General features: G+C 43.5%; 2 protein-coding genes across 8 annotated transcripts in view; both read right to left on the bottom strand.

Annotated features, from left to right (window-relative positions):
- The window catches only part of ADIPOR2 (adiponectin receptor 2), a 33639-nt gene extending 31233 nt beyond the window's left edge, over positions 1–2406 (bottom strand). Inside the window, exon 1 of the mRNA XM_083402337.1 lies at positions 1968–2406. The gene's annotated coding sequence lies outside the window, so the exon portion shown is untranslated. The remainder of the gene's footprint in view (positions 1–1967) is intronic.
- A 7789-nt stretch (positions 2407–10195) lies between these two features.
- Positions 10196–11810, bottom strand: part of WNT5B (Wnt family member 5B) — a 122660-nt gene continuing 121045 nt past the window's right edge. For all 7 annotated transcript variants that reach the window (XM_083402300.1, XM_083402303.1, XM_083402299.1 and 4 more), the window contains one exon: positions 10196–11769. In XM_083402300.1, the coding sequence (XP_083258426.1) occupies positions 11311–11769 (459 nt within the window). In that variant the 3' untranslated portion in view covers positions 10196–11310. The remainder of the gene's footprint in view (positions 11770–11810) is intronic.

The raw sequence follows: 11810 nt of genomic DNA, 5'->3' as shown, positions 1-11810 counted from the left end.
AGTACAGTTTGAAAACATAAAAAGCTATATTTGTTAGAGTGAAGTTACCATATATGCAGTTTCTTTATAAACAAGGAATATGTTTCTTGGTAACAAAGCTATAAATAATTAGATGACCACTTTGGGAGAATCCTAAACCTATACGTGAATGCAAAGGACTGTTGAAGTTAGGGCCACATTTGGGCCTTTCTATGAGCCACTAAGATTTAATCCAACAAACAGCAGTGATGGATACAAGCCACCAAAACAATGTTGCAAGCCACTGCAAGAACATTATTTAACTTCTGTTTTGTCAATCCTTTGAGTGACACTGTACTTTTCAGATACACTATGTTTCATATATGAGAATATAGAGGTTTAAAATATTGTTTTATTTTGTTTTGGTGAAGTTGGTTGTACACTTCTTTGAGTTTCTGAAAAAGATTGTAGCCTTGGTCTCTGGTGTGCCAAACGGTCATTGTTTGTTTGTTTTTTGCCACTGCAGCCAATAAGTTACTATTCTAGAATCTGCTCAAGATTCCATAACTAGGTAGATTAACTTCTCATTTATGATACACATACTTATTTATGTTAAGTTCAATTACACTTACTCCAAGGAGTGCATAGGCTTTGAACATTAGTTTTGCACATTCTCAAGAAAAAATTGCAGTACCAATTTTACAAAAGGCCAGGTGTGTTAAGATTTCTGAGTAAAGCAGTATTTCCAAATATAAAATACATGCGAACAGTTGTCATTTTACCAATATTTCAAATATGTGTAAGCTGTACCTTCTGCCAACAGACACAAGTACACAATTGCTGATACCAAGCCTTGTCCATAATAGTTATATTTTAAGCCTAGCACACTCTCCACCAGAGTAAAATAGTTCTCTGGTTGTACTTGTATTTTCTCACATCAGTATTTTATCAGATTCATTTTCTTGTCCAGGTTTACACCTAGTGTACAGTACAAAATACCCAGACAACTGACATTCTCAATAGAAATGTTGAGATTCACAAGTAGCCCTCTGCATGTTTATTGAAATGGAAGTCCTCAAAACTACTTAACACTTCATTTCCTCAAATTAGCTCAAACTGCTAACAGCTGTGAAGCAGTTTACAAAAACATGACCAGCGCTTTTCACCTCAAGTGTTGTCACCATTTGGGACATCTCCTAAAGTGATGATTAACAATTAAGACTACCCAAATGTGTGTGGAAAACCAAGAGCAGGCCCATGTTTACTCAGAAGTAAGGCAGGCTGCCCAAGGGGCAGTGTGTTAAGTGTGTTTAGGATGATAACCATGGTTACTTTGCGGGGGAGGGGGGGAGAAGAGCGGGAATGGAGTTGCTTGGTTTTTGAGTTCTTTCTTTTCGTCTTAAACTTCCAGAGATATCAACTAAGAGGCCACAAAGCCACACACCATAATAAAATTCGTGAGCCCTTTAAAAAGGTTACACAAAACTTCGCTGGTTTTGCGTCTTTAAGCACGTAGGGCGGCAGAAAAGCCTTTTAAAAAAATACCACTGTTTGCTTGTTAATTAATAATTCCATTACTTCAGTATACCCAAAGACTCAAACTATACAGGTGTATTAGGTACCGGATACAACACTCAAGGGAGTTGGTCATTTATTTATTTAAAAAGTAAAACTCTTGGGCGTTTCGCGAGAGTCCGAAAGCCGTTCGCAGCCACTTATCACTACAGCTCCCGGGGTGGGAGAAGAGGCGATAAGTGACTTGCCCAAGGTCAGCAGCAGCCGCCCAAGAGGAGGGGCTCGAGTGCAGGAAATCGAGGTCATCCGGCAGAGAGCGCCCCGCGAGCACCACGACCCCCGCGGCCTAAGGAGGCCCTGAGCGAGGAGGTCGGAGGTCGCACCCCCCACCCCGCGGCCTATGTCAGCCGGCAGCGAAGCCGGCCGAGGCCCCGCCGCCCGCTCCTCAGGGGGCGCCCCAACCCGGAGCCCCCCAGCCCCTCAGCCCGGCTTACCGGACGGCCTTCACTCCGCTGCCCAGCTGTGTCCGGCGCTGAGGGGGGTCGGAGGGAGGGAGTCCCCACGGTGCCGCCGGCGCCTCCGGGAATCCCGCCCCCTCCGCCTTCACTCGCCACCTCTTTCAGCTCTCCCGTCGCCTCCCCTTTGCCCCGGAGCGCGTCATCATCGCAAGAGGCTCGGCCAGCCAATGGGCGGCGGAGCGTCGTAATCGGAGGACGCGCAGGCGTCAGCCACGCCGGGAGGACGTGCTCGGGGGAGGAGGGGCGGGGAGGCTCAGCCCAAGGGCACCCTGGGACGTGTAGTTTTCCCGGAGGCGGGCGGCTTGAGCGCGTGACCCTGCCGAAACCGAAGGCGCCGCCTCCGTATTGGTAGGAAAGTAGGTCGCGGGCTCTTAAAGCGTCCTCTTAAAGCGTTCTGGTTCGGCCGCCGCCGCGCAAAGTGCGTAATGGGTGAGCGCTGCTTAAGGAAGTAGCGGAGTCGCGCGGGGCTGTTGCTCAGGCGGCGGTTGTTTTTCAACGGCGCGCTCGCGCGGTTTGTTGATTTCAAAGTACGAGGAAGGCGGTGAGGTTCCAAAAGGAGGAGTGGGAAGGACCTCAGGGCAGCGACAGATGAAGGGGAAAGTGGCAATACTGGTCCCTATTACTGTATAATATATCCTCCTTGATAAGAAAAGTATGTATATAGCTTGAGGCCAGCAATGTACATGGTTGCCAAAGCTTGTGTTTAATTTTATTACTTTCTTTCCCAAATAAATGTTGTTTAGAGCAGCAGCAGGAGACTCCTACTTTTTTCCTGCAGTCATGACAATGCTGGGGTTTTAAGTACGGTAATTTAAAAGGCAAAGGTAGCCCTCTTGGCGGCACCCTCCCAAAACAGCTGAGCGGTGCTTTTGGGGGGACCAGCCAAAATGTCATAAAAGTATCGCAACCTTCCGAGTCCTACAGAACTTGTCGTCAGGCACGCACACTTCTCTGCTTTGTGTGATAACTTTGCCCAGTGAAGAGTTCTGGACGACTCAAAGTTTGCCACACTGTCGTCAATATTTTTTGTTTTGCCTCAGTAAATAGTATTGCCCAACTGTGGATGTTGCAATGATGTAAGTGAGATTAAGGTGCAAAACTGCACATTCTGTGGGCGACCTTGAGCCGTGTCAAGAGTAGATATGTGTAATGTTGCACTGGAAGGTTGTAATCCTTACCAGGCAGTAATTATGCTTTCAGACAGGCAGTCCCAAGACCAAATGAGACCAATTTTCACTGATTGCCACATCCAAATTTCAGCAACCTTGCTCTTCATCCACACACTACATATGGGGAATTACTTCACAACATTTTGAAATATCTATATTTAGTATATATATAGCTTGCATAAGACCTCTTGTTTCAGTATTTCAAAGCTGCTGTGGTTTTTTTGGGTGATGGAATGTGTGCTTGTGCTGTTCAATGTTATGGGAGCCTATTGCACATTTTAAATACAGCATTTTCACATGCCTCTACCAAATTACTGGAGGAATATAGCTATATCACTCTTGCCCAAAACCTCAGTATATTAAGGGGGGGGGCGAAGTGATGGAAATTGATATCCCTTCCCCAACCCCTCCCAAAAGCATAAAACTCCATTTTGCCTATTGTAAAACTTAATAATGAAGGACTGGTAATTCTGATTCTGCGCACTTTCACGAGGTTTGTTTGTTTTTAAAGCTGTGCACATGGGTACAAAATACATTCCCAGACTGGAAGGAGGCAGTGAAAGATGGAGAAGGAGTAGCTATGGGGGTGGGGTGGGGAAACCAATCCCATCAAGTTCAGTCCACTAATGTGGATGGCAAACAGCAGAATTCCAACAAATACCATGTCTGAAAAAAGGAAATGCATTGAAGCTAACATGCAAATTATGCACACAAAACAATCAGATTTGAATGACCTGTTTGCAATATAAAGACCCCATCTGGAAGTATCCTAAATCTCCCTACATTGAATGGTACTTCCTTATGAGACAGCATGCTTAGAATTCTACAGCCGTTGTCCTCATTCTTGCCAAGCCATGCAAACCACAAAGATTTAGTAAACATGATTCATCATACCTCATATAGTAACATAAAATTGGATTTAAATACTGTGCTCTTTAAAACAAAAATGGTTTATTGGCATTTCAGAAATGAATATGTCCTGTTTTTATAGAAAAACAACAACAGTGAGAGGGCAGTCTCGCCTTTGTGGCCTGATTGTGAGGTTCCAATGGCAAACTGGGACTTTGAGAGGCAGCTGATACATATGACCTCCAGCAAAGGGACTCTCTTAGGTACTTATTCAGAAACTGAAGACTTGTGTGTGTGATATTTATAGGATTTAAATATTTAATTTATATTGTAATGTATTGGATTAAATAATGTAATAGACCACAGCTCAGCAGTGAAGCATCTGCTTTGCATACAGAATCCAAGTAGGTCTGGAAAAGACCGCACTCTGAAACTCTAGAGAGCTGCTGCTATCCGCTGTAGACACTACTGAGCTATGTATGCAAATGGTCTGACTCAGGTAGGGCAGCTCCCTATGTTAAAATAGATCGCCCCAAAAGCCTTTCTGGTCTGTTCTGACAGTTCCAAAGCAGATGACTCTTGGTAAGCCTGCAAGCAAGAAATTAATGCACTAACCATCTCCCATGATCCCCAGCAGCTAGCATTGAGAGGCATACTGCATCAGATACTGGAGGTATTACAGTATCATGGCTAGTGGCTAGTGATTGCCCTTTCCTCCATTAATGTGTCCATTAATCCTCTTTTAAAGTCATCCAAATTAGTGGTTATCACTACATCTTGCAGTAATGAATTCTATAGTCCAACCATACAGTGTGTTTAAGAGTAGCTCCTTTTTCCTGCTCTGTATCTCTCAACATACAGTTTCACTGATGACACAGTGTGTGGGGAATCAAATAACAAAATAAATCTGTGATCACACATTTTTATAGCATTATCTTAAATGTATAGGATATGCGTTTATTAAGTTTGAACAAATACTGTGTACACAGTTTACAGTACATTCAAAGTGCATTCTTTCCCTCAAAGAATTCTGGGCACTGTAGTTTACCCCTCAGAGCTACAATTCCCTGCAGCCATTAGCAAACTACAATGCCCATAATTTTTTGAAGGACAGAATGTGCTTTGAATGTGCTTTAAAGGTATAAGGTGTACACTTAAATTATAGTGTTAGTATTATTGTGTTACATTAAAGCTGGAGCTTCTACATCAGCAGTTTGGCAAACCAATCTTTCACATGCTCAAGATCTTTCAGTGCAAGCAGAAAAAGGCCAAAATAAACCAACATTGAATAAAAATGAGCCAGAATTGACTGGGTTGCTCAAGCAAGCCAAGCAGTCACTGGGACAGCAATGCAGCTGAGTGTCACAAAAGAATGTACCACATCATCTGGAACAGTCCAAGGGTTGGGGAGAGCAAACTTCACAGGTAATGCAATCCAGAGCAGATGTTTGTGATACCAAATTGATTTGAGACAGCCCTGAACATAGTTCACTCCAGTATATATTCTCACAGCCAGGGGATGATAATAATGGCAAATGGAAGATGATTTACAAGCAAATAATTCCCTCAGCACTTTTCCAGTTTGAGCCTAGGTTATTTACTCAGAGGTATCTACCCCTGAAGCCCTATTTGTGTATTTACTGTACTTGCCTGTAAAGAAACATGCAAGGGAGGGCAGTGGGAGAATGAGCATGCTGCCAAGGCCCACCCGCTATGGTGGATCACCTTTATTCCATATAGAGCCCTCCATGAGTTTGAGGGTGAAGATTTGCAGTGGGAACTCATGGAGACCCCCTGTGTGATCTAGAACCTTGCATAATATGGGTTCTAAACATCGTGGAAGCCTCAACAAGTGCAGGAGACATCCCCCACTGCAGACCTTCACTCTCAAACCCATGGTGGGTTCCACATGGAATTACTTGCCAGAGGGCTCCAGCATGCCCCTAGCAATCCCAAATAAGTCTGCATATAGTGTTGTGACATTTCACAATAGTGGAATAAACAGTTTAGAAATGCCTTACCCCCAATTCAATATAAAGAAAGTGAGGTACAAATAAGCAAAGATGGTCAGCCATTGTTGTATGAGCAGCAGAGATTGGTTTGGTGCAAAAGCTCAAAACTTCTTATTTAGTCATATGCAATTCTGCCTTACTGGGTATACTCCAGAGCACTATTTAAAGTCTACAACTATCTATCCAACCATTTGAGAAATTATCTGTTCCTCTTAGCTATATGGCCTCCTCTGGTTTCAAGCACCTTTCCCCCTTCTTTGCAGTGCAGTAACAAATACCACTCCCACCTCTCTTTTAAAGCCTTCAAAACCTTTTCATTTACAAAGTCTTTTCTGATCAACCCACCTTGTACTACCTGTTAAAACTTTCAACACCCACCCTCATCATTGGTAGTCCTTCATCAAAGCCTTCCCCCTCACATTTCACCTTTGTCCCATCCATGTGTACTTTTCGAGTGTAGGCCCTATGGATACAGATTGTGTCAACACTATGTTCTTCACAGTGCCTCCTGGTCTTTTCTATCTTACTGCAATTTAGATAACATGTAACGTGTAATACAGCGTCTAGACTTTCAGGCTGGATATGGAAAATCTCTGTTCAGATCTTGCCTGCTATCAAGTTTACAGACTGTTGTTGGGCAAGTCACTGTGTTATAGCCTAGTTATTGTCAAGGAAAATGCCAGTCCTTTTTGGAGGAAAGATGGGTATCCATAACATTTTAAATAATAATACCATGTTTAGCAGAATATTGGAAACTCCTTTCATTTTCTCTGAGCATTTCTCACACTTTCCATTAAGAAATACAAAAAACTGGGTTTATCAGGAGACACCTTGCTGTTTTCTTAGTGGTTGAAATGGGAATATGCCATCTCCCAAGGATAACAATTCTCCAGATCATTCTCCTCTCCTGTACTCCAAAATTTCCAGGGATTTTCTTTATATCCCAGAATGAGGGATGGGGGCATAATCACCCAGCATATCTAAATATCACTTTATACCAAAAACTCTAGAAAGAGCCTAGACCTCAGAACAAATATCATACAGTGCCCTAGTTCACATGTAACACTGACAGATGACATGACTGGGTTCAGATGTAATGCTAAGCCAAGCATGTTTAGTATGTTTAGCTTCAGGTAGAGCAGCAGGCAGGAATAAGAGAGGAGTAAAGCAGCAGAATTTTCACTTAAAGTATCTGCACACCTGTATATTCATTCTTACCCATGGTTTGGCTTAGTGTTGTGTGTGAAAAAAGCCAGTGTGCAGTCATTGCACAATAAAAGGTTAGAGATATGAAGGAAGGAAACACCTTTCAGGCAGCCAAAACACTGTTTTTCTTTTTTAGAAAAAAAAGGATACTGTATTCCAAGCATTTGTAGCGCACAGATTTCATGGGATTTGGGGATCGTTCCAATTACTGGTTTGTTATTAAGGGAGCTAGATCAGGCCATTATCCTCTCAGTTTTTCCATGGGTGGAAAACAGCTTTCATCACTTTGAATTATTGTACCTTTGGCTTTGGATTTTATATAAAAAGAACATAAATCTGGGTCATTTGGTGTATTCCAAGAAATAGCTCTCTGGGATGCCAACAAATGTATGGATTAATGATTTGTTTAAAACCCTAAAATATTTTTTTTTTTTAAACCGAACAGTCTTTTTAAAGCAAGTTAATTTGCAAGCAGAATGCTCTCCCTCTTATATATTCTGGACCCTTCAAATCTGTTGCCTATGAAATATATGCATTGCTGACAACTTTAGTAGCAGAAATGGTAAAAAAAAATGACTAAAAATGTTTGGAGAAAAACAGAGCTTGTAAAAATCCTGAGTTGTATTTTACAGAGCTCTGGTTTATAGGTCTCTTGCTTATTTCTATTGGCAATTTGTTTTTTAAAAATATAAAAGTTGTTGTTTTAAAAAGCAAGTATTGCAAATAATATTTTCAGTAATTGTTTCCAGTTTTTGGCTGGGCCTTCTGACTATTGCTCAAGTACAAATGATCCCTGTAGGTACTGAAAAAACAAACCTTTTTCATCCATCGCTCACTGTAAAGGAAGTTAAGAAAACAACAATTGCTCATGACCCTGTATTCCACGGGGTGGCTATCAGGAGTAGGATGACTACATATACTTGATAATTAGTGCTTAATTGGGGGGGAAAGAACTCTAGTTGAGCCTGAAGTCAGGCTCAGGAAGATTTCATGCATGGCAAGCATTCCAATATAGAACATAGGAACCAGGCCTTCATCGAGCCCTTCATCGAACTCTGGCTAGCAGCAGCTTTCAATGGTCAAAGGCAAAAAAATAAATTTAAAAAAGTCACCTGCAACCTGACCTCCTCTAACTGGAGATACCAAAGACTGAACCTGAGACCTTCTGCATGCAGAGCAGGTAAGAATGATCCCTTTCCAAGGGAGCATAAGGAAATTGTATGGATCCAACATATATGTTATTGCCTGTGACAAATGCAAATATGTACAGAAATACCTCGGGTTAAATTTGCTTCACATTGTGCGCGTTTGAGTTGCGCTCCACAGCAACCCGGAAGTAATGGAGCATGTTACTTCCGGGTTTTGCCGCTTGTGCATGCGCAGACGCTCAAAATGACATCACGCGCATGCGCAGAAGCGGCGAAAAGCGACACGCGCGTGCGCAGACATGCCATCGCTAGATATGTTTACCTCTAGATGCGAACGGGGCTCCAGAACGGATCCCGTTCGTATCTAGAGGTACCACTGAATTTCATTGCATGTAAAATTTCTCTTTGCCCCTGTCCGCCTCAAGCTACCTGCTATGTGTACAAAACAGACTTGCATGTGTGTTTGTCATACTGACAAACTACATGCAGGATTCATGGCCTTTAGAAAACAGAACTTTCCTGCAGCTGTGTCAAGCTTAATACAGTACAGTGGTACCTCTGGTTAAGAACTTAATTCGTTCTGGAGGTCCGTTCTTAACCTGAAACTGTTCTTAACCTGAGGTACCACTTTAGTTAATGGGGCCTCCTGCTGCTGCTGCGCTGCCATCGTGCGATTTCTGTTCTCATCCTGAAGCAAAGTTCTTAACCGGAGGTACTATTTCTGGGTTAGCGGAGTCTGTAACCTGAAGAGTCTGTAACCCAAAGTACCACTGTACTCACAAAGCCCAGCAGTGACTCATGGGGTGGAAGCAACAACATGGCCTCATGGCAGCCATGTAATGCTCCTTTGGACAAGGATGGGGCAGGATGAGGTGGTGGTGACAAGGTTGGGGTTGGCACAGTCATGCCTGCAGGTCTGCCACAGCCTTGGAGCTCTCCTCAACCTAGTCCCCTCACCCTGCTCTACTGCCATCTAGGCAAACACAGCATCGCTGACACAAGAGGATACCACCCAAGCTGCCTGCAAGCAGCACATGTGGAGTGCATTTGTGATAGCTTCAATCTATACATGTGGGCTTTTAAGGTCTGTACTCCTCTATACCAACAACAACAACCCTTGCATATGGAAAACTATATTTCATGGAGAAAGGTTCTCACCTAGTTCTGCTGGTTTACTAATTGCAGCAGATTAGGTTTTTGTGTTTGCAGGATGGGGTGGGGGAGGCTATTGCAATTATCATCTGTTATCATTCTCTTTACTCTGATGCAAAAAATACTGCTGCTCACCTCCCCGATTAGGTTTTTCTAAGGCATCCTTCTTACACACTTCTGCCTTAACAAAAAATGGCTCTGGCCCATTTTCATCCAGTCTAGCCAATCTGTGGATATGAGAAAAGAATGGAGTAATGTTCCAGAATTTCCCCTGAACTTCCTAATGCTGTATTTCAGAACCAATGACAATAGTTTTAAGGAAATATTTGATTCTTCTTTTGGCTTATGACTTGCACTTGCTACATTGTTGCCAGTCAATGGTAACAAGATAACTTGCAGAATGCAATATGACCCTCGTAATTGGGATGGTGAAAACCAGCTCTCAGCACACAAGGAAGTGTACAAATCAAACGGTCTTCCAGCAACAGACATAATTCTTTCGAAATGTCACCTCTTGGTGACTTGACCATATCAAAAAATAACACAAGAATTGGGTCTGACTGCAATAAAAGTTTTAAACCAGGAAGGAGTCCAACTTGGCAGAAAGTCCCTGTGCTGTGAAATTCATTAGCAGCAACACAAAACAAATGTGCTCACAAAAACAAGGGGAGAGGGCAAGAACAAGGGATATTTAATGTTAAAAGAGAAACTGTACATTTAGGTCAGAGGCAAGGGGGATGAAAAAGCCCTTGTGACACCCATGACCATCTGAGTCCGCGTAGAGACGGAGGTGCTGTGTTTGTCGAATCCTGTGTGTTGAATCATGTCTGTTTTTCTCTCAAGTCCAGAGACACGCCGAATAAGCCCCTTTCCCAAAACAATCCAAGTAGTCCCAAGAGATCAGTCACCAGCTGTCATGTATCCTGAGGTTAGATCAATACACCACACAGTACTTTTTCCACAGAAGAGAAAATCCACCAACCAGCAAAACCACTTCTGACAGTTTTGCCTTTCCAAAGCTTCAGCAGAGCCCCCTCCACTTCCGCTGCCGCGCTTCTTCATTCCACAAAATGCAGCAGAATCAGATGTCGAGGTTTCTGTCAGGATATGCAGGGGTAAAGCAGCACTTCTAGGTCAAAGGTAATGTTTTCCTTCCCCCGCTTGATGCAGGGGGACCATCTGCCATTGTGCAACAGTCTCTCTTCAATCCACACATCAACCACAGCAGGCACGGACACTGCCTTTTGATTCATTCTTCCCATATCTAAAACAGGTAATTCGCCTTGTAGTTTGGAATCCCACAGTGTGTTTTGACAAGAAGCAGAAAATGACACAAAGTCCTTTTGGAAATCGACCTGAGCGTGGAGGGCACTCCTTTGGCTGGGTTGAAAAAGGCACAGAACACACCCAAGGTGAAATCCAGCCACAAGATAGCAATGGGAACATATCCCATCCTCCTGCTTTTGTGATAAAGGAGCTGTAGGTAGATCCTTTTCGAGAACCCTCAAGAATCCCTTTTATCCTGGATGCATTGTGTCAAGGTTGGGAGGGAACCAGCAAACAAATACCTCCCCCCCCCCCGCCCCGCTTTGCTCCCCTATTAAATAACAAAGGAGCAGCCCAACCATCTAGCTGTTCTAATGGAAACATTTTAGATTTTTAAAAGTCTCTTAAATAAATGTCTTTAATTATTATCATCATCGCCATCTATTTATTTATACAAATATATAAAATAGATTTATATAGATTTATATAATATAGATTTGTAGCTCTTGTGGGCCCTTCATTTACAGACGTACTGATCGACAATCTCTGTGCACTTTTTACACTTGACGTAACAGCACCAGTGAAACTTGCAGTGGCAACGCTCGACCTGCACACTCTTGAACTGGTCATAGCCTCGGCCACAGCACATCAGCTCACAGCCGTCCATACCCTCCGAGGTCTTATTACAGAGCCGGCCCTTGGTGCCCAGGGAGCCCGTGGTTTCGTTGCGCAGGCAATAATCGGGGCTGGGGTCGACGTACACCAAATCCTCTGGAGTAGGCGAATTGAAGCGGTTGTTCACTAGCTCCAGCTTGCCCTTGCGGCTGATCCTCATGGCGGCGGCGCTGTCGTACTTCTCCTTCAGGAGGTCTCCCACTTTGCGGAAGTCAGCCAGCTGCAGCCAACAGGTCTTGAGGCTGCAGGAACCTGAGACGCCATGGCACTTACAGGAGACATCGGCCAACTTGTACACTGCCTATGGAAGGAAGAAGGTAAGGTGGGGTCAGACAAAGTGTT

The sequence above is a fragment of the Podarcis tiliguerta genome (genome assembly GCF_965153285.1).
Source record: "Podarcis tiliguerta genome assembly, chromosome: 10".
Classification (NCBI taxonomy): Eukaryota; Metazoa; Chordata; class Lepidosauria; order Squamata; family Lacertidae; genus Podarcis; species Podarcis tiliguerta.
This window is presented reverse-complemented; position numbering and strand designations above follow the sequence as displayed.